General features: G+C 44.9%; 1 protein-coding gene across 4 annotated transcripts in view; it reads right to left on the reverse strand.

The window, feature by feature from the left end:
* Positions 1-23,942, reverse strand: part of DAO (D-amino acid oxidase) — a 67,333-nt gene that overhangs the window by 41,845 nt on the left and 1,546 nt on the right. The window contains exon 1 of one of the 4 annotated variants that reach the window (XM_040351885.1): positions 11,629-11,829. The exons of 1 other annotated variant lie outside the window; for it this stretch is intronic. Coding sequence is in view for 1 of the 3 variants with exons in the window: in XM_040351883.1 (XP_040207817.1) it covers positions 2,915-2,958 (44 nt within the window). In the remaining 2 variants the exon portion in view is untranslated. Of the gene's footprint in view, positions 1-2,914; positions 3,015-11,624; positions 11,830-23,942 lie in introns of those variants that run through there. 2 more of the 4 variants (XM_040351884.1, XM_040351883.1) reach the window with 2 other exon arrangements.

The following is a 23,942-nucleotide window of genomic DNA, read 5'->3' on the forward strand; positions in this document are numbered from 1 at the left end:
GGAGCTTTAACAGGATGAACAAAAAACCCCATCACAATTGCATTTTTAAGAAAAACTTTCGGGCAGAAAAAAATAAATAATAATGGACATGCCAAAATGCAGGATTTAGACGTGTCAAGCTTTTTTAAGTGTACAATTTTCTAGTGTCTTGGGGAAAAACGCTTATAAATAAAAACGAATCTAAACGTATATACAGTATGCTTTATAGGTGCGTTTTTTACACTGCTTTTTTCAGCCAACAGTTCTAGCTTTTATTCTGCTGTCCAATGTGCTCAGATCCTTAATGTGCATATGGCAAGAGCCTTAAAGTGGTTCTAAAGGCTAAAGTGGGGCTCAGGAGCGAGCACACACGAGTGCCCCCAGAGCAAGGCTAAAACATGTCAGAGAGGGTTTTCTTGTCGGAATTTCCCATCGTGTGTACGCGGCATTAGAGGGACTTTCTGCCAAAAGGAGCTTTCCCCCCACTGTAAATACCTGGTACTTTCAGGCATGCAGGAATATATGATCTTCTGCCAGGACTGGCAATTTTATTTTACCAATGGAATCAAAAGAGGAACTACATGCACCCTCTGCTGCATTCATTTATTACTATAAATTAGTATTTAAAACCTGAAACATTCATAATATCCATGCCCCATAGGCTCATTTTTAAAATAGCATGAATCTGCATGGTGAATATTGATAAATCTGAACATAAAAATTAAATGTCACCTGATTCAAGTTTTTCACGTCACATGATACTCAGCAAATCCTTTTTTCGTTTTAGATTCGGTGGGGAAGACTTTCAATTGTGGAGTTTGATCCTCCCAGTAAGCATAGGTGTGTGCACTAGGTGGGCCTGGGCACGCCCTAAACATCCACTGTGGTGCATATTTCCCCTGCTGCCTGGGCCCCTATGTCATTTACTGGCCCCTTCCTTTCGTCAATGAAAAATACAATAAGTGATCAGTACCGATCACTCACTGTGTTCATACATAACTGAAGCATAGTAAACTGTGTTATATATATATAGACACACGGATGTGTGTTTAAGCTTTAGGGTGCACACCCAAATGAAATAGGCTGCGCACACCTATGCCAGTAAGATTAGCCATTTTTATCAGTTATTACATACAGTATACTGTACATATCTAAAAACAGAATTAAATACGTATACCAAAGATCCCTTTGAACCTTTTAAAAATTTCGGACAGTTTACTAATTGTTGTATCACCATGTTATACTTCTCAGTTAACATGCACGAATCCATGCAGACAGCTCTATACTCTGACATAATCAGGTTAAAAAATGACACGTCTATCGAGTTCAACCATACGCGGCATTTACCACACATGTCTTTTTCCCACACTAAATCATTTACAATATAATAAACACATACTTCATATGCTCTGTGTCTAAAAAGTGCAAAACAGCAAACAGGAAATATTGCCATACTTCAGACATTGTTTTTATTTTTTCAGAAAGCATGACAGAGACGTTTGGCATGTGACAGGCAGCAAATGAACAAGTCACTGGAAGGCAACTAGGGGCCCTCCAGCTGTTGTGGAACTACATTTCCCATGAGGCATTGCAAGGCTGGCAGTTACAATTACTCCCAGAGGCATGATGGGACTTGTAGTTCTGCAACAGCTGGAGGGCCCCAGGAGGCCTACCACTTCTTTATAGGGTATAGAGTAACCTACAGCTATGAATAGCATTAATTAGGTAGTGAAAATAAAAGTAACTATGTACAAAATGCCAAAACAAATGTAATCCTTTTATTTTTTTTTCTGACTATAGTAAATTTAAACCTCAACATTCTTTGGACACTTTCCCCCACGGCAACTTTTTTTATATATACATTTTTTTATTTCGTTGCTTAACCACTTCCATACCAGGGCACTTTCCCCCCTTCCTGCCCAAGACATTTTTTATCTTTCAGCCATGTCGCACTTTGAATGACAATTGCGCGGCCATGCTACACTGTACCCAAATTAATTTTTTTTAATTTTCTTCTAACAAATAGAGCTTTCTTTTGGTGGTATTTGATCACCTCTGCGGTTTTAAATTTTTGCGCTATAAAAAGAGCGACAATTGTGAAAAAAACAAAACTGATGGGCACTGATGAGAGGCACTGATGGACACTGATATAGGTGGCACTTGATAGGCGGCACTGATGAGGAGCTACTGACAGGCTTTTCTGAGTGGCACTTTGATTGGGCGCTGACAGGCATTACTGATGGGGTACTGATTGGCACTGATCTGCACTGATATAGGCTTTATAGAGGGGCACAGGCTGACATGTGATGGCCATTGATTGGCACATTTTGATGGGGGCTGTGCTGATAATCAATGTGCTGATTATCAACACAGACCCCCCTTCTGACAGAGAGAGCCGCCGATCCGCTCTCCCTGTCAGTGTAAACTGAGGAGAGACGTTTACCGGCACTTCCTGGTTCACGCGATGATCAGCTGTGATTGGTCACAGCTGATCACATGGCATGAAGCCTCTGTCAGAGGCCACGATCGGAGTTGCTGCGTGTCAGACTGACACATAGCACCTCCGATCGCTGCGCTGCGCACACCCGCGGGCGCGCGCTGGCTGCCATATCCTGATCACGTCATATGACATCCGGTCAAGATATCACAACCACTTTGCCGCCGTCATTCTGCTATATGGCTGTCTGCAAGTGGTTAAACAAACAAACAAAACACAACAACACATCATACACATTGAATCTGAAATATATTAGTATAACATGTCCCAGCACATTGCATAGCGTACTTTTTGGTTTGTTTGAACGTTTTTTTTTTTTAACAAACAGTGTACCCTGCGTATAACCACCCACAAGCACATAATACACACAGCTGTGAGCTTTTGCAGTGATCAGAAAATATATCCATAAACAGAAATAGAAGTTTAAAGCTGCAGTACCTGATATTGTGAATCAAACAAAAAGAGACATATTTCCTAAACATAATACAGGGGAGATATCAGCTCATAGTACAGCAGCAGACGACATGCATGCAGCATTTGAACTAGGAAGTAAACCAGTTTAGTTTCAATTTCTAACACTCTATGGTATGCAAACAATATATCAGCTCAGTTCAGTTCAGGAAGCACTGCAGTGGCCAGGAAAAAAATGACAGTCTCAATTTGGGCATCTTGTTAGTACGCTTCAATGCTGTCCTTGTTTAACCCAAACGACTTAGCTGATCTGCCATACATGACCTGGTTAAAAGCGAATTCCAGCTAATACCATGCATGAAAAGTGCAAACATTTTAATGTGTATTTAGGCTGAAATGAGAAGTAGGATTAGCAAATGCTCATTTTGCCTGGAAGCAGAGAGAGCTGAACACCATAGAAAACAAGCAGATATCTGTGTGTAGGAGTGACAGGTGTGTGCATACAGCTGCCTGTACAAATCATGGACAAACTGCGGCTGTAGGCTGGTTACTTGTATACAGGTACAGTGGAACCTTGGTAACGAGTAACGCGGTTAACAAGTGTTTTAAAAGACGAGCAACTTTTTTTTTTTTTTTTTAATCCTGACTCGGTTTGCGAGTGTTGTCTCGCAAAACGAGCAGGATTCAAGCCAATGGGGTGTGCAGTACTGCACAGAGGTACGGGGGCGCCGGTGACACTCGGAACAGTTCGGGGCCTTTGGAAAATACTCCGTTCCTGAGTGTTTCTGAGTTCAGCCGAGCTGTCCGAGTATTTCACAGGCTCTCTGGTGCCCCCCATCTCTGGCCACATGCGGTATTGCATGCAATAGAAGTTAATGTGGAACGAATTGTCTTAGTTTCCATTGACTTCTATGGGGAAACTTGCTTTGATATGCGAGTGCTTTGGATTACAAGCATTCTCCTGGAACGGATTATGCTAGTTGTAACGGTCAGGGGTTAACGCCGTTTACGATATTTCATTCCACCAACCCACGGCAGCTTATCGACACTCCACAATCCAGCAGACGAACACGGCCCATAGGATTCCCCAGAAATGAGACACACAGCTCTGTTCTCTGGTTCAAACGAATAGACTTTAATGGGAAACTCAGGCTTCTTATATACAGTTAGAAACCCCAATGAACAATGACTGAACTCCACCCACAACATGATACAATGAGCCCCAATACACATCTTCTAGTCAGACATTCTGGCACCAGGTTTGACATAATTAACATGAGCTAATTACTACAGCTGACAAGTCAGACATCATGACTTTGGCTTCTCTCACCTGCTATGCAATACACATTCCTTAGTAGACATAAGTCAGACATCTGACCTTTAGACTGTGCTAACTCACAATACACATATATCATCAATAGAAATTCACACAATACAGTGTCAATTAGCATAACAAAATGAAAGGTCTTTAGGAGGCCAGACTAAGGTTAATTTACATCACAGTAGCAGACTTAATTACCACCTTAACAGTCTGTGTTCCCACATTGAATGAGTCACTCTTTCTTATTGACCTGTTGGGTTCAGAATCAACAACCTGTAAATAGGTCTTGCAGACATTCTTGAATATATTGTGGATTACAGACCCACGTTAAAACAATCCAACATATGTCCCTTATTTCCTGGCTCAATCTGTGTAAGAGCTTCTGGGTCCCACTGTGGTGGATTAGGGAAAAAATTCCTATTTGATAAGATTGAGCTTATTCTTTTTATTATTAGAATCACTTAAATGTTGCCAAATGTTGCTTTTCTTGTATTCTTATAAGATATATATATGCATATGTATGGGTATGTGTTGCAATGCAGATATTGTCGAATATTGATAAAATTAAGAAATAAATGTTTTAGCGTTATAAGTACATCTTAGAACTTTGAATATACAAAGGATTATTACCAAGAAGCAGCTATTTCCCCCCCTCACTCCTAATTACGGCCCCTCCTTTATGATGAATTCCTGGACATGTGTGGAAATACAGATGGACTTTTCAAAGGAAGCTAACCCATCCCCCCTGCATTTCCTGTCTTCAGCCCACCAAAGGAATTCTATGTAAACTGGTCTGCTTTACTGAGAGAACGTTTATGTCACGTGGATTTTCAAGAAGAGCATGGAATAGGGAACCACCCTTCTATATGAACTGGCCAATGACAGCCTCACAAGGGGGTGGGTGAAATGGGTGTGAATTGTATGGGTTGACGAATGAGAATGCATTTTTGTGATGTTGTATTTTTAATAAAGCTAAAGAGAGGAGGATTTCTCCTTCCTGTTGTTGGAATCGAGACAGAGGTGAGCATGTGGAATTTATTTTGTCTGTAAATTGCATTTGTCTCACCCATAGCAATTTGAAATCAGCCGGCAGAAATGGGTTAGCCCTGAGATTGTATCAGGATATCAATTAAGTAATGAGTCTCTATCACCACGGCCCTCCCGTTACACTAGTAATCGAAGATTCCACTGTATAGAGGTGGGCCTCTGAAGGCAGACAATTTGCATCCTAGGATACTCATTCCACCCTGTACATAAGTGCTTGGATCTGCAGTTGCGATTCTGTTCCAATGCCCCTCCTGTGCAAGTCAGGTCGATAAAGATATGGGGGGGAGCCTTCTCAGAAGACAGGAGGCAGTAATAGCCACAAAAGGGAGCCAACTCCATATTATCACCCATCGTTTTGGAATGGGATGTAAAACAAGGTCATATACGGTAGGTGGGATGTATCCACATATTTTGGGTTTATCTCAAGATGTGTTTGACAAGTTTATTATGTATACATTTTGAAGGGTTATCCTGCAACCATTCGACCCCCAGACCAATCCTGACATTTCTCACTTACAGTATCTCACAAAAGTGGTCAAGTCCTGGGGAAAATAGTGTGGAAACTCACCCAAGATTCCCCCCCACCTCGAAAATAAATTTATCCCCATCCCCGCCCAGAATTATCCGCATTCCTTGCCACAATGTATCCCCATCCTGCCCAGCATCATCCATCCCTCTCTACAATGTATCCCCATCCCCGCCCAGCATCATCCATCCCTCTCCACAATGTATCCCCATTCCCGCCCAGCATCATCCATCCCTCTCCACAATGTATCCCCATTCCCACCCAGCATCATCCATCCCTCTCTACAATGTATCCCCATTCCCGCCCAGCATCATCCATCCCTCTCCACAATGTATCCCCCATCCCCGTCCAGAATTATCCACATCCCTTTCCACACTGTATCCCCATCCCGCCCAGTATCATCCATCCCTCTCCATACTGTATCCCCACCCCCGCCCAGAATCATCTATCCCTCTCCACAATGTATCCCCATCCCTGCCCAGCATCATCCATCCCTCTCCACAATGTATCCCCGTCCCCGCCCAGAATTATCTCCATCCCTCTCCACAATGTATCCCCATACCCACCCACCATCATCCATCCCTCTCTACAATGTATTCCCATCCCCGCCCAGAATTATCTCCATCCCTCTCCACAATGTAACCCTGCCCAGCATCATCCATCCCTCTCTACAATGTATCCTGATCCCCATGGGATACAATGTGGAGAGGGATAGATGATGCTGGGAAAGGATGGGGATACATTGTGGAGAGGGATGGACGATGCTGTGCAGTGATGGGGATACATTGTGGAGAGGGATGGATGATGCTTGCTGGGCAGGGATGGGGATACATTGTGGAGAGGGATGGATTATTCTGGGTTGGGATGGGGATACATTGTGGAGCGGGATGGATGATGCTGGGTGGGGAAGAGGATACATTGTGGTGAGGGGTGGATGATTCTGGGTGGGGGATGAGCATAATGGAGTTGCATTGTGAAAATGGATGAGGATGATGGAGTTGCATTGTGAAAATGTATGGGGATGACTATGGGTGGGGATGACAGTTACATAGTCAAGTGGCTCTCCACAATATAACTCTCATCCACACCCAGAGTCATCCTTATTCATTTTCAAAATTCAGACATGATACAGGAGAAGGTCAGAGACTGAGGACATGATACAGGGGATGGTCAGAGACTGAGGACATGATGCAGGAGATGGTAAGATTCTGTGGACTTGATGCAGGAGATGGTCAGATACTGAGGACATGATGAAGGAGATGGTCAGAGACTGCAGACATACTACAGGAGATGGTCAGAGATTGCAGACATGATACAGAAGGTGGTCAGAGACTGCAGACATGATACAGGAGAAGGTCAGTGTAACGGTCACCACCGTTTACGATATTCCCATTCCATCAAACACGACAGCTTATCTGACACTCCACAATCTAGCAGACATCAGACATCCCATTTCCCAGAATAACGAGACAAGCTCCGTTCTCTGAGTCAAAATGTATGAACCCCTTTTAATGGTAACTTAGCTTTCTTATATACAGTTTTAGAAACCGAGTGAACAATGAATCAACTCCACCCACACGGCACTTCAATCACATTCTTTTACATAATGACATTCAGAGGAGTTAATTATCCCCCAGACGTTACGTCTCCGACAAGTTCCCCTCACCTGCATAATACACATTCCTTAAGTCAGACGTCTGACCTTGAAACTGCTAACTCACAACACATATCTATCATAAATAGCAACTTCACACAAAACAGTGGCATTAGCATCTCACAATGGACAATAGAATGCAATCACAGCTTTCATCACTACAGTAGCAGACTTAGCATATCAACAGCCTAGGTTAAACATTGAAGTAGACACTCTTATTGACCTGGTGTGGGTCAGCATTAACCAAACTGTAATATGTCCAGATATCCTGCAAAACATGAATTAACAGTAATGTCCTATCTCATGTAATTTATAATTAATATTTCCCAGTCACTTTATGCCCAAAAGGGGCACAGGATGACCCTAGACACAAGAGTCATTAGTGACGCTGGCACAGGAGTACCCCCCATCCTCCAAAAGTCTCTGGGTGTCATGGGTCATTCCGTTACATCTCTCCCCTTTCGGTGGGAGACTGACACAGGAGGTAACCCCAAACGGGTTGACTCAGAAGTTAGTCAGTAGTTCCAGTCCTCCAATGCTGGTATCCATACCGTACCCCAAATAAATTGCTCCAAACAGAGCATTACTCACCCAGCCAACCTCTGCCTCTCTCAGAGAACATGCCTGCCGCTGTGGAGAGACCTGGACTGGCCCTTCTCCCTGGAGTTCTTTCAGCCGCTGGAGAGAAGACAGGGTTACTGGGCTCAGTCCATCATGCTGTTGGGGATCTGGGCCAACTGGCCCCCATCCCTGGGGTATACCAGTGAAGACTGAAGTCCCATCCACTGGTGGTAGGTGAAAATCCCTGGTGCTTGCAAAGCAAAGCTGACATCCTCCTGTCTCAGTGCCGCACCATTTTCTGGGGTTGTGTCAGTGAAGACTGAAGTCCCATCCACTACCCCAGGAACTCCCTCTTCCGTTAGTTGAGAGCAGAGGCTTGTGGCATTCTGATCTGTTGCCAGCTCTTCTGCTGGGTTGCTTTGAGTGAAGACCACAGTCCCATCCACTTCCACAGGAACTCCCTCTCCTGCTAGTTGAGAGCAGAGGCTTGTGGCATTCTGCTCTGTTGCCAGCTCTTCTGCTGGGTTGCTGTGAGGGGAGACCACAGTCCCACCCCCCGATATCAGCTCAAGCAGTAGTGGTGTGCAGCGGTCAGCAGCATCCTGCCCCGCTGCCAGTGATTCCGCTGGGAGTAAAAGCTTTACCACCTCAGCTTGTTGCTGGAGAGGGGAGCCAACTGCCCCGGCTCCCTGGTACTCCACTTCCATGGCGACTGGCATCTGTACCTCTCCCCTCTCTTCAGTTGGTGCTGCTGTGACTTCTGCTGCTGCAGCACCTCTTTGATGTAGCCAAGTTGCATCCACAGCCGCTATAACCAGGTCTATGATCTCCGGTGGAGGATTAGGTCCATACTGTGCCAGTCCACGTTTAACAGCCCGGTCAAAACGTTCTTCCTCGGGTGTCCTGTCTGTTATGCTGGGCCTTTCAGCTCTATCCATTTGGACAAGCTCTGCAATAATGTCCCTTCTCTTACGGTTGCTGGCCGATCTGCCCCAGCTCTCCAGTAAGTCCTTGAGGGAGGAGAGCTTCAGACGTTCATACAGCGTCTCCATTGTCCTGTGTCCTTGTAGCCGTCCTTCTGACGATGGAATCATCCCACTGCTGCCACCACTGTAACGGTCACCACCTTTTAAGATATTCCCATTCCATCAAACACGACAGCTTATCTGACACTCCACAATCTAGCAGACATCAGACATCCCATTTCCCAGAATAACGAGACATGCTCCGTTCTCTGAGTCAAAATGTAGGAACCCCTTTTAATGGTAACTTAGCTTTCTTATATACAGTTTTAGAAACCAAGTGAACAATGAATCAACTCCACCCACACAGCACTTCAATCACATTCTTTTACGTAATGACATTCAGAGGAGTTAATTATCCCCCAGACGTTACGTCTCCGACAAGTTCCCCTCACCTGCATAATACACATTCCTTAAGGCAGACGTCTGACCTTTAGACTGCTAACTCACAACACATATCTATCATCAATAGCATCTTCTTCACACAAAACAGTGGCATTAGCATCTCACAATGGACAATAGAATTCAATCACAGCTTTCATCACTACAGTAGCAGACTTAGCATATCAACAGCCTAGGTTAAACATTGAAGTAGACACTCTTATGCCGCGTACACACAGTCTTTTTTTGTGATGAAATAAAACGACGTTTTAAAAAACGTCATTTAAAATGATCGTGTGTGGGCAAAACGTCGTTTTTTGTCTTCTGAAAAATGACCCCAAAAAAATTCGAACATGCTTCAATTTTTTATGTCGTTTTTCAAAATGTTGTTTTTCGTGTCATTTAAAATGATAGTGTGTGGGTAAAACGATGTTTAAAACAACGTTTTTAAATCCGCGCATGCTCAGAAGCAAGTTATGACGCGAGCTTGAATGGAACAGAGTGCCGTCGTACGTGCTGAACGTAACCGCGCTTTGCTAGAGCATTTTGAAAAAACGATGGTGTGTAGGCAACGTCGTTTTTTAAAATGAAGTTTGAAAAACTTTGTTTTTTTTCATGAGAAAAAACTAAGTTTTTTTACAAGACAAAAAACGACCGTGTGTACGCGGCATTATTGACCTGGTGTGGGTCAGCATTAACCAAACTGTAATATGTCCAGATATCCTGCAAAACATGAATTAACAGTAATGTCCCATCTCATGTAATTTATAATTAATATTTCCCAGTCACCCTATGCCCAAAAGGGGCACAGGATGACCCTAGACACAAGAGTCATTAGTGACGCTGGCACAGGAGTACCCCCCATCTTCCAAATGTCCTGGGTGTCATGGGTCATTCCGTTACAGTCAGAGACTGCAGATATGATACAGGAGATGTTCAGAGACTGCAGACATGATACAGGAGATGTTCAGAGACTGCAGACATGATACAGGAGACGGTCAGAGAGTGTGCAGACATTATATAAGAGATGGGTCTGGAGAGCACTGGAGGAGCTGAAGGGCACTGGGGGAGCTAGAGAGTATTGGGGGGTCTGGAGAGCACCGGGGATCGGAGAGCGCAGGGAGGTGGAAAGCACGGAGGGGAGATCACCTGGGGGAGCTGGAGAGCACTGGGGGGGGACTGGAGAGCACTGGGGGGGGGCTAGAAAACACTGGGGGCAATTGGAAAGCACTGGGAGGGACTGTATAGCACTGAAGGGGAGTGGAGAGCACTGGGAGGAACTGGAAAGCACTGGGGGGGCTGGAAAGCACTGGGGGGAGAGAGAGCACTGGGGGAGTTGAAGAGCATGGGAGAGGCAGCAAAAGAAGCTGGATAGGAAGAGTGGCGGGGCAGGTTAGTCAGTACAGGTTGTAAAAAAAGGGGGGGTCAGTTTTCAGAGTAGTTAGGGTTAAGCTGCCCTTCCACTTTAAATGTATTTAGATCATGTGTCACCGGTTAGTATTTTTAAATACAAAGCAAATTACTGTTGTGGCACAGGCACGATACTCTAATGCCGCGTACACACGACCTTTTTTCATGATGTGAAAAATTTCATTTTTTTTATGTCATTAAAAACGATCGTGTGTAGGCTCCAGAGCATTTTTCGCGACGTTAAAAATGGGCATTAAAAATTTCGAACATGCTCTAAATTTTCGCTTCGTTTTTTCACGTTATCGTTTTTCACGTCGTAAAAAATGGTCGTGTGTAGGCTTTAACGACTTGAACAAAGCGCGCATGCTCAGAAGCAAGTTATGTATGAGACGGGAGCATCCGTTCTGGTAAAACTAGCGTTCGTAATGGAGATAGCACATTCATCACGCTGTAACAGACTGAAAAGCACGAAATGTCTCTCACCAAAATTTTACTAACACGAAATCAGCAAAAGCAGCCCCAAGGGTGGCGCCATCCAAATGGAATTTCTCCTTTATAGTGCCGTTGTACGTCACCGCGCTTTGCTCGAGCATTTTTTTTTTTCACGATCGTGTGCAGGCAAGGCAGGCTTAACAATAATCAGGTTGAAAAAAACGTTGTTTTTTCTAGACCATTAAAAATGGTCCTGTGTACGCGGCATAAGACTAATCATAATACATCAGATAAATGCAACATGATAAAAAATTAAAAAAATTGTAATAACATTATGAAGAAGGGGTAAACAGTGATCACTTTAAATAGCTTACTACTCTTACCAACCAATCTCCGTCTCCTTTAAGCAGTGTCAATAGGACTAAGCCAGACAGCCGTCCCTTTAACAGTGTGTAGACAGCTGGGAAAGTAGTTGTCAGTCACTTCCTTATCCATACATGAGGGTAGAGAGAGAATTCACACTGCAAAACTGAGAAAATAAAGCTGTGGAAAAGTAGAACTAAAGTGTTCTCCAGTCAAAAGGGGATGTGTCCAGACACCCTTTCCAGTTGGGACATCCCTTCCCAAAGCATATGATTGGCTTCAGAAATAAGACTGACAAGGGAACAGACCAATTGGAAATCTGCTTTACAGCAAGCTGTGTGTTAACTCCACACTGCCAACAGGGCTTCACTGCAGAGAACTGTTTGTTCTTTCATTACAAAGTAGCTAGTCACTGATCAAAGTAAGAGGATTGTAAAATCCCACAATGCCAAGTTTTCAGTATTGAAAACATTCCAACACAGTTGAATATTGTCCCTGAGGCTCCTTTTATTTACATAAGTCCTCGTTACACAGGCAGTGAGTTTCCCACGCCTTTTTAAAAAAGTGTGTTGAATCACTTTTCAGAGGCGGTTGAGCAGTGGTTTGCAGGTGTTCTGGAGGTGATATTGCCACCCTTCCCTTTTTTTTCTCTCCTTTTAATCCCAAGGGGGATTTTGCATTGCACTACTTACTGTACTACATCTACATGCCTATTAATCGCATTGGGGACTATTTACTAGACCTAGAGCACTCAGAATCTGGTGCAGCTGTGCATAGTAACCAATCAGCTTCCAACTTCAGCTTTTTAAGTTAAGCTGTGACAATAAGGGCTCTTTCACACGGGCGGACCGTTTAGGTCCGCCTGCCAGTTTTTTAGGCGGACCTGAACGGGCGCTCCGTGCTCCTCTATGGAGCCACGGATGTCAGCGGTGACATGCCTGCTGGCATCCGACCCGCCAAAGTGTGACGGAGGAAAAACCTACTTTTCCATCCATCTGGCGGATCGGATCGGGTGAACACGGACACAAGGTCCATGTTCATCCGATCTCCCCCATAGGGGAGAGCGGAGAAAAGACAGGGCAGTCCCTGCACAGTGTGCGGGGACCGCCCTGTCATCCACCGGCTTAGCAGGGATCAATGGAGCGATCCCCGCTGAGCAAGCAGAGGTTCACGGGGTGGATCATTACTGATCCGCCCCGTGAGAAAGGGGCCTAAGTACGACATACTTTAAAACCGAACACATACAGTATTAAAGTGGAGTTCCACCCAAAAATGGAACTTCAGCTTTAAAGCGGAGGTCCACACAAAAATGAATCTCCGCTTTTCGGAACCCTCCCCCCTCTCTGGTGTCACATTTGGCACCTTTCAGGGGGGAGGGGGGTACAGATACCTGTATAATACAGGTATTTTCATCCACTTCTGGACATAGACCCCTGGAGAATCTGCGGGGGTCTACGTTACTCCCCCCCCCCCCAGTTGTCTTCTGGGAAACACACAGGTCCAAGAAGAGAGAGGGGACCAGTGAGAAGGCGCAGCGCCACTCACGCATGCGCAGAAGGGAAACGGGAAATGAAGCTGCAATGCTTCACTTTCTGATTCCACAGCTGGGCGCCCACAATTAGAATGACGGCACCTCGGAGAGGAGCGGGGCTTCCTGCACCCACATTGCTGGACCGTGGGACAGGTGATTGTCTGATTATTAAAAGTCAGCAGCTACACTTTTTGTCCGCTTTAATTACACAGGTTCTGTGGCAGATTTAGGTGGTATGTAAACTTACTTGGTGCCTTATCTGCATTAAATTGTAATTCATGTGTGTTTGGGTTTAAAGGGATGAGGAGGCAACCCTAGCTCTGAGGATCTTGAGGGTGGAACCCTACGCCATACCAGACCCTTCAGTCTGGTATGGATTTTAAGGGGAAACCCCACGCCAAAAAAAAAAAAACAGAATGGGGTCCCCCCAAAATCCCACCGCCCAGGGTTTTCGGGAAGAGGCCCTTGTCCCCATCAACATGGGGGCAAGGTGCTTTGGGGTGGGAGGCACAGAGCCCCCCTGCCTAAAGCACCCAATCCCCTATGTTGAGGGCATGCGACATGGTATGGTCCAGGGGGGGCGTGCTCAGATAGGAGTCTGGTATGGATTTTGGACGGGACACCATATATTTTTTACCATTAATTATTGGTATTGTAAAGGACAAATGTTCGCTTGCTCTTTTTAACCTGTGACCTGATTTTTAATGACATGCTTCCATTAAAGTGCCATTATTCACTCAGCTGTGCACATCAACATACTTTCCATTTATGGATTTTTGAGATTGCAGAATCCCACAGAAATGAGGAGATCATTTAAAGCTAAATTCTGGTTTACATCTAAACAGTTGCCATTTATAAACTGTGTGAGAACTGATTTGTCTGTGATCCAGAAACCCCCGTCATACACCATACAGGTACTGGGCCACTCTGTATGCTACACTGCAGGCAAGCAACACACGGCTAACCCCAGCCTGCAACAGGGCATTGAAAGAGCAGAAACATACTATTGAGGTCATCCCTGTAAACTTTTAGACCTGCAGGGGTACTTTACTGTAAAAGGTTGAGAAACACTGGCCTAGGCTATAAGAAGATTGGCAAGTCCCTAAAAATTAGCTACAACATGGTGGCCAAGATCATACAGCAGGACAGATTCCACTCAGAATAGAACGTGCCCCTGGACAACGTCATCTGTGACAAAACAGCGTAGGGAGGAGCGGCGTGCTGACGTCACTGCAACAACAATGCAAGGTCCCGGAAGGAACGGGCTGTGGGAGCTGGTCGGCTTTACAATTTGACACGCTATTATTTTATCTACACATTGTGAGTGTACATTCATTTTTATTTGTTTTAATAAATTGTTTATTAGCTTGATTACTCTATGGAAGCTTTTCTTTGCCTTGTTATGTGGAACCGCTGAATTGTGAACTTTATTGAGATACACCCAATCAGGAAGTGGAGAGATTCTGCTTGGAACCATAGAGACCCTGGTTGGGGTGCAAGTCACAAGTGAGTGTGATCTCCTTAAAACGAGATCATTAAATCTGGTAAGCGGCAGTATATCTATTGGTGGAGGAATCTTTCCTATCCTGAGACCATCACTTTTCCTGGGGTGTTCTGTCTGTTTGAAGTCAGAGATATCACGTTTGGAGAGGACTCTCATTTTGAAATTAAAGGGTTTGTAAAGGATTTTTTTTTTAATCTTAATAGCTTCCTTTACCTTAATGCAGTGCTGTTTTCATGTCCTCATTGTTCGTTGCTGTAATTCTTCTCTGATCTCCACACTTCCTGGTTGTCTGTTTCCTGATAACCACAGTACTGGGAGCTTTCTCTCTGTGGTCACTAATCAAGGAGGTGTGATTACAGTGTGTCTAAAACCCCTCAACACCAATCAGTTTTGTTTTACAAACCATCACTGCCCTGTATTGTCTCTGTGTCTATGTACATCACAGAAGCAGAAAACAGCATGCAAAAACGAAACTAAAACTGTAGGTACATTATATGATTGATTTGTATCTATTTTTAATCATTTTTAAAAGCAATCAGTTATCTATTATGTCTCTAAACCCTGTAAACAGTAATTTCAGCAAAAAAAAAAGTCCTTTACAACTCCTTTAACCCTTGGACTTTCAGAGCATATAGACTTTTCTATTTGTTTATTTTTTCACAACATCAGCACTGGTGTTAGCAAGTGGAGTTCAGTTCTACTATATGTGATTGTGCTTTAGTTGGATTGTCACTAGTGTGAACAGTCGGACAGTCTAGCTATCATTTCAATTTGTTTGTTAACATTGGTCACTCTATTACACATACTTCATTCACCAAGTATGCCCATTGGAGGATATATGTTCACAGATATCACGTTATATTGCACAGTATATTAGTTAATTTGTTTATATTGCAGCGCAGCTATTTTCTTTAATATCCACTCAGAACAGGCCTCGCCATGGTCGACCAAATAAGTTGAGTGCATGTTCTCAGCATCATATCCAGAGGTTGCCTTTAGGAAATATATAAATCTAAATAAATAAATATACATATGAGTGCTACCAGCATTGTTTAAGAGGTTTAAGGGGTGGGGGGTCAGCCTGTCAGTTCTCAGACCATACGCCACACTGCATCAAATTGGTCTGCATGGCTGTCCTCCCACAAGGAAGCCTCTTCTTAAGATGATGCACAAGAAAGCCCACAAACACTTTGCTGAAGACAAGCAGACTAAGGACATGGATTACTGGAACCATCTTCTGTGGTCTGATGAGACCAAGATAAACGTATTTGGTTCAGATGGTGTCAAGCGTGTGTGGGGGCAACCAGGTGAGGGGTACAAAGACAAGTGTGTCTTGCCTACAGTCAAGCATGGTAGTGGGTATGTCTTGGTCTGGGGCTGTATAAGTTCTGCCGGCACTTGGGAGCTACAGTTCATTGAGGGAACCATGAATGACAACATGTACTGTAACCAGGGCCCAAGTCCTGCGGGAACGCGTGGGAACGGAGTTCCTGCACTTTTTTCACAGCAGGAACTCAGTTCCCTTTGTAGGACTAGAGCAGCCGAGAGCAGCCGAGCCGCCCGAGCCAATCCCTCACTAAGCGGCGATGCCCAGCTCGAGTCACTGTCAGGGGCAGGCGAACCTTAGTAATCCAAGATGACCACTGCCTTGATAAAGAAGCTGAGGGTAAAGGTGATGGACTGGCCAAGCATGTCTCCAGACCTAAACCCTATTGAGAATCTGTGGGACATCCTCAAACGGAATGCGGAGGAGCGCAAGATCTCTAACATGCACCAGCTCCGTGATGTTGTCATGGAGGAGTGGAAGAGGACTGTGAGGCTCTGGAGAACTCCATGCCCAAGAGAGTTAGGGCAGTGCTGGAAAATAATGGTGGCCACACAAATATTGACACTTTGGGCCCAATTTGGACATTTTCACTTAGGGGTGTACTCACTTTTGTTGCCAGCGGTTTAGACATTAATGGCTGTGTGTTAAGTTATTTTGAGGGGACAGCAAATGTACACTGTTATACAAGCTGTAAACTCACTACACTACATTGTAGCAAAGTGTCATTTCTTCAGTGTTGTCACATGAAAAGATTAGGGGTGCAACGGATCAAAAAACTCACGGTTCGGATCGTTCCTCGGATCAGGAGTCACGGATTGGATCATTTTTCAGGTCGGCAAAAAAAAAAATCTCCCCCACTGTAATATCCACATGTCCCCCCCCACCAACTATAGTACCCCCCTCGGTGCAGACACCCCCCCCTCCTCTCAGTACAGTGACCCCCCATTTCTCTCAGTACAGTGACCCCCCTGCTCTCAGAACAGTGACCCCCCTTCTCTCAGGACAGTGACCCCCCTTCTCTCATTACAGTGACCCCCCCCTTCTCTCAGGACAGTGACCCCCCTGCTCTCAGGACAGTGACCCCCCTGCTCTCAGGACAGTGACCCCCCTTCTCTCAGGACAGTGACCCCTCTTCTCTCAGGACAGTGACCCCCCTTCTCTCAGGACAGTGACCCCCCCTTCTCTCAGTACAGTGACCCCCCTGCTCTCAGGACAGTGACCCCCCTGCTCTCAGGACAGTGACCCCCCTTCTCTCAGGACAGTGACCCCCCTTCTCTCAGGACAGTGACCCCCCCTTTTCTCAGGACAGTGACCCCCCTGTTCTCAGGACAGTGACTCCCCTTCTCTCAGGACAGTGACCCCCCTTCTCTCAGGACAGTGACCCCCCTTCTCGCAGGACAGTGACCACCCTTCTCTCAGTACAGTGACCCCCCCCTTCTCTCAGGACAGTGACCCCCCTTCTCTCAGGACAGTGACCCCCCTCCTCTCAGTACAGTGACCCCCCCAGCTAGTACCGACAGACACTCCCCGAGCGGTGTGTCCCACGAGTGCGGGCTCCTCCTCTGTGGGTGTAAACAGAGGAGGGCCACGGCCAGGTGTACCAAGATGGCCGTGGCTCCGGAGCTAGGCCGAAGCCGCGGCCTTTCCTAATGTTACGGCGGCGGCTCCGGAGCTAGGCCGAAGCCGCGGCCTTTCCTAGCGTTATGGTCGCGGCTCCGGAGGTAGGCCGAAGCCGTGGCCATAACATTAGGAAAGGCTGCGGCTTCGGCCTAGCTCCGGAGCCGTGGCAATCCGCGGATCACAGTGTTTTTTTCCGATCCGAAGGGGGTGACCCGTTCGGATCACGGATCAACTGTGATCCGTTGCACCCCTAGAAAAGATAGAATAAAATATTTACAAAAATGTCAGGGGTGTACTCACTTTTGTGAGATACTGTACTCTACAAAGTTACACATTATACACCAAAGACCCAAATGAAAACTATTGATTTAAACAATTGCCGTGCCATCATGCTCAAGAAAAGAGCATGACTTATCTCTCCTAGGATTCTCATACTGTTACTGAATATGGTCTTAAAATGTTAAAAGGATCACACTTGTATTACTACCATAAAATGTATTCTACTCTCCATCTGTTTCCAGAGAAAGAAGCTATTATTGGCCAATAACTTCCTAACTGAGAACAGCACAGTCTCTTCTGTGGAGGAATGCTTTTGTTTGTGAAGACAGTTGCTAAGAGTTTAAACGCCTACTTTTCATAAACATCACTCCTACAGGACCTGGACATTGAACACTCCACTATTTGTTGCCTTCCTACACAAAGCTAAGGCTTTATTTTCCCTGGATCAAGAAGAGATGAGAATTGAAACAATGTATGTTTGTTTCTTTCTAAACATCACAGGCTACATAAATATGAACAAGGAAGGCATAAGTATTCAGAAGCAGCGAGAGCTTTACATCCTGCAGAGTAGGAGCCATCTTTTCTATGACAAATGAAAGCAGTAGGGTCCGACAAAGACACATGGAAGACTTTCCTTATTTAACCACTTAAGACCCGGACCATTATGCAGGTTAAGGACCTTGCCACTTTTTGCGATTCGGCACTGTGTCGCTTTAACTGACAATTTCGCCGTCATGCGACGTGGCTCCCAAACAAAATTGGCGTCCTTTTTTTCCCACATATAGAGATTTCTATTGGTGGTATTTGATCACCTCTGCGGTTTTTATTTTTTGCGCTATAAACAAAAATAGAGCGACAATTTTGAAAAAAATGCAATATTTTTTACTTTTTGCTATAATAAATATCCCCAAAAAAGATATAAAAAAATTTTTTTTCCTCAGTTTAGGCCGATACGTATTCTTTTACCTATTTTTGGTAAAAAAAAAAAATCGCAATAAGCGTTTATCGATTGGTTTGCGCAAACTTTATAGCGTTTACAAAATAGGGGATAGTTTTATGGCATTTTTATTAATAATTTTTATTTTTTACTAGTAATGGCGGCGATCAGCAATTTTTTCGTGACTGCGACATTATGGCGGACACATCGGACACTTTTGACACATTTTTGGGACCATTGTCATTTTCACAGTAAAAAAAGTGCTATACAAATGCACTGACTACTGTGAAAATGACAATGGCAGTGAAGGGGTTAACCACCAGGGGGGGCGCTAAGAGGTTAAGTGTGCCCTAAGGGAGTGATTCTTACTGTAGGGGGCGTGGCTGTAGGTGTGACGTCACTGACCGTCGTTCCCTATATCAGGGAACAGACGATCACTGACACTGCCTCAGTGAAGAACGGGGAAGGTGTGTTTACACTCACCTCTCCCCGTTCTTCAGCTACTGTGACTTGATCGCGGGACACCAGCGGCGATCGGGTCCCGCGGTCACGGAGCTTCGGACCGGGTCACGAGCGCGCCGGCGGTTGCGCGCTCGCAACCCACAGCTGGGCTCTTAAAGAGGACGTATATATACATCCATGTGCCCAGCCGTGCCATTCCGCCAACGTAAATCGGGGTTAGGGGGTCCTTAAGTGGTTAATAAAGGAAGATTGCATACTATAAAAAGTCATGCCAGCAACAACTGTGCACATGATAGGTTTTCAACCAGGTCAATTCTGGAAATATGTTCACCTATCCTGAATGGCAGAATGGGGAAATCGTTTGTAAATTTGGATCAGTAATGTTTAAAGTGACACTAAACTATTAGTATCCTTTTTTTTTTCTCCAAAAAAAATATCTCATACACATCCCCTGCTTAATGCCTCTGTAATCTATTTTTCATTAAAGTGGTTCTAAAGCACGGGTCTCTAACCCAGCTGTTGCGGAACTACAAGCCCCATCATGCATCTGCCTGAGGTAGTCATGCTTGTAACTGTCAGCCTTGCAATGCCTCATGGGACTTGTAGTTTCGCAACAGCTGGTGGGCTGCCAGTTTGAGACCCCTGTTAAAATCTAAAGCCTAAAGGTTGTTTATCTTAATGCATACTATGCATTAAAGAGGAACTGCAGTCTGCTCACATAATTTGTATTAAAAACATCTTTGCCATTCTAAAGCTTCCCTCCAACCACTTTGCATATTATTTTATATATACTGTGATTTTGTACTTGCCAGATATGCTGCAAGTATCTCCCCTCACTGAGTCTGGCTGTATCCCTTTTCAGCTGTGGGCAGCTGAAGCTGCTGCCTGTTCACTTCCTGGATTTACACAGACACACACCTCCAGCTCTGCAGGTCTCCTTGGCCCTCTTATGACTCATCCCCCCTCCCTTCCAGGCAAACTCTCATGAGAGTGAAAGAGAGAGAGAGCTGTGTATGATGTCATAAGCCTAGGCTAATGACCAGACAAGAAACAGGAAGTGGGCTGTATAAGGTATTTACTGGCAGAAGTTTTACTATCCAAAGTTAAAAAACAACAAGGGCAGAGGATTTAATAGATGGAAAGTTGAAAAAATGATTGAAGATCCGCTTTAAGGTAAAAAAAAAACTTCTGTGTAACAAATTATACCACCCCCCCCCCCCCCCATACTTACCTGGGCCCCTTTCATGATCCAGTGCTGTGCATGAGATCCAAGGCTCTCCCGAACCTGTCCCTTCTCTGGGCAGATTGATCAATCAGATATTGCGATGAGGAGCAGGGGCGGGGCCAAGCCACTCAGTCTGTGTCAATGGATGCAGACAAGACGGCTCGGCACGATGAAAGGGGCTGGTTAAGTTACATATTTACCGACTCCTTCCCCCACTCATCCTAAAACATCCCGCAGCAACAGCTGGAGGGAGAGGAGAGCCGGAAGTGCTGCTGGGGAAGGAGGGGGGACCAGGGCAGTAGGGGGAATCTGTGCTGCACAGGGTGATTAGGGTGTGCCTGGGCACACCTGGCACACCCTGTGCGCATGCCTATGCCACACGTGTGTCCCCATGGGAAGAGACTTCCTATGGGGGGCACTTGCCGAGGAGGAGCTTGCTTTGTGCACTGGTCTAATCTTTTGGTGGAGGGAGATTATGGTGTGGGGTTGTTTTTCAGGGGTCGGGCTTGGCCCCTTAGTTCCAGTGAAGGGAACTATTAAGGCATCAGCCATACCAAATCATTTTGGACAATTTCATGCTCCCAACTTTGTGGGAACAGTTTGGGGATGACCCCTTCCTGTCCTAACATGACTGCGCAGTGCGCACCAGTGCACAAAGCAAGGTCCATAAAGAGAAAAAAACTAATATATATACTCAGCAAACAAGGCAGGTATAAATATAAAAATGAACAAAAGTCCAAATAGAGGTTGAATGATGGACAAACGCCTCAGATAATGGAGATCAAGACAAACAACACCCAGGTGCACTTTACATCCGTGGAAACCAACACCACATGGAGAGCAGCTTACCAGATTGCAGATAAACAACAGCAGTGTATAATGATCCAACAGCAAGATGAAACTAGGGTGAACGGAACCACAGTGGGATTATCCTCAGAGTATGGAGACTTGGATGTGTGTCAGACGACCAATCCGTGGGTCATACCATAATAAAAGGAAACCGGACCATAGTGTGATAATGTTTAAAAATCAGGTTAAATAAAGATAAAATCCTACTCACAGACATCCATGAAATGTAGGCATGTACAGTACAAACAAATGACGGCCAGCACAATAGGAGCCCTTCCTCCTTGCGTTGAACGCGGTGACGTCACTGCACGCCGTTCCAGACGCGTTTCGTCATAAGTCTGATGTTTTCATAAAGACATGGATAAGCGAGTTTTGGGCGGAGGAACTTGACTGGCCTCCACAGAGTCCTGACCTCAAGCTGATAGAACATCTTTGGGATGAATTAGAGCGGATACTGTGATCAAGGCCTTCTCTTCCAGCATTAGTGCCTGCCATCACAAATGCGCTTCTGGAAAAGTGGTCAAACATTCCAATAGACACACTCCTAAACCTTGTGGAAAGCCTTCCCAGAAGAGGTGAAGTTTTTATAGGTGCAAAGGGTGGACCAACTCAATATTGATACAATATATATATATATATATATATATATATATATATATATATATATATATATAGTAAGACTGGGATGCCATTAAGTTCATGTGCGTGTAAAGCCAGGTGTCCCAATACTTTTGGTAATATAGTGTATATCGCATGCTGTCCCACACCCACATGCAGCCACACACACAAAACACGCTGCTTTTAGGTAAATACGCAGGGGTGCCATTAACTTTTAATAGCACCCCCATGCACTATAAAATGTGTTGTGGTTCCCTGCACACAGAAACGTATGGTGCCAAAGCACCATGAAGTTTCTGTGAGGCTGCATTTTATAGCAGGTGCGGGATATATTTTCCTGCAGGAAATGCTGCTGTGCCCACGCAAATGCAGAATCGCATATAAACCTAGCGCTATCCTGTACTTTATATAATCCATCACTGCAGAGGGTAACACATTGGTAGCATAAAATGACAGCTTATTTTTTCCTCATACTTACTGTATTTGTTCATGTTTGCAAGTAAACACACAGGCCCAGATTCACGTAGATGGGCGCAAAATTGTGCGGGCGTCACGTATCTCATTTACGTTACGCCGCCGCAAGTTTTTCAGGCAAGTGCTTTATTCACAAAGCACTTGCCTGTAAAGTTGCGGAGGCGTAGCGTAAATCACCCGGCGGAATTCAAATTCGGCGGGTAGGGGGCGTGTTTCATTTAAATGAAGCGCGTCCCCGCGCCGAACGAACTGCACATGCGCCGTCCCTAAAATATCCCAGAGTGCATTGCTCCAAATGACGTCGCAAGGACGTCATTGGTTTCGACGTGAACGTAAATGACGTCCAGTCCAATTCACGGACGACTTACGCAAACGACGTAAATTTAAAATTTTTCGACGCGGAAACGACGGCCATACTTAACATTGGCTGCGCCTCATAGACCCAGGGGCAACTTTACGCTGGGAAAAGCCTAACGTAAACGTCGTAACTTTACTGCGTCGGCCGCGCGTACGTTCGGGAATTTGCGTATCTAGCTAATTTGCATACTCGACGCGGAAATCGACGGAAGCACCACCTAGCGGGCAAAAAAGAATTGCAGTTTAGATCCGACGGCGTAAGAGACTTACGCCTGTCGGATCTAATGAATATCTATGCGCAACTGATTCTAAAAATTAGTCGCATAGATACGACGGCACTACGCAGAGATACGACGGCGTATCTGGAGATACGCCGTCGTATCTCTTTTGAAAATCTGGGCCACATTCTCTTTGTAGTTAATATACTCGTTAAACACAATAGCAATAAGTTAACTATTTTTTTTTTTTTTTTTTTAACTAAAAACCTTGCCTTGTAAATTAAAATGTTTTGCATCGATACTAAAGCTAATGCATTCAAATTTAAATGACTATAATATTTTATGGTAAATGGCAATAACCATATAAATGAAGGTTAATTTAACCTTGACTGATTTTAGCGCACACACAGCACTTTTACGTCTCCAAGAAAGTTGATTATTAAACTCATGGGAATTGATTTACTAAAAAAACAAACAAACATAGAATTATGAAGATTTAGAGGCAGCCTCCAGCCAGAAGACACAGGAGCAATGCTGGAGGCAATTTACAGCACGCAGTATTTTTGGTAACATAATTATTAATGTGGAATGTATGTTCCTTGCTACAGAACACCACCTTTTTATCAAGTTGAGTGCTGGGTAAAGTGCCGCTTTAAATGCTGCCACAGTTCCTTAAGCAGTCTAATCTACCTCAATCACCCACCCACTACAGAAATACTGCAAGGTTGGCACAGCAGCCCCCTTCCATGAAAATCAGCTCCAGTACTTTTATGACTACACACAGGCTTTAGACCCACTCACTCCTACACTTGCATCAGTCACTTAACCAATGGCGGCCGCTGTTATTTTTTTTGGTGTGGGGGGGGGGGGGGGGGGGCAAACAATCCAATTTTTTGTAAATTAAAGTGCGATTAGTTACTTCATGTATGTTCTACCC

The sequence above is a fragment of the Rana temporaria genome, chromosome 1 (genome assembly GCF_905171775.1).
Source record: "Rana temporaria chromosome 1, aRanTem1.1, whole genome shotgun sequence".
NCBI classification, from domain to species: Eukaryota; Metazoa; Chordata; class Amphibia; order Anura; family Ranidae; genus Rana; species Rana temporaria.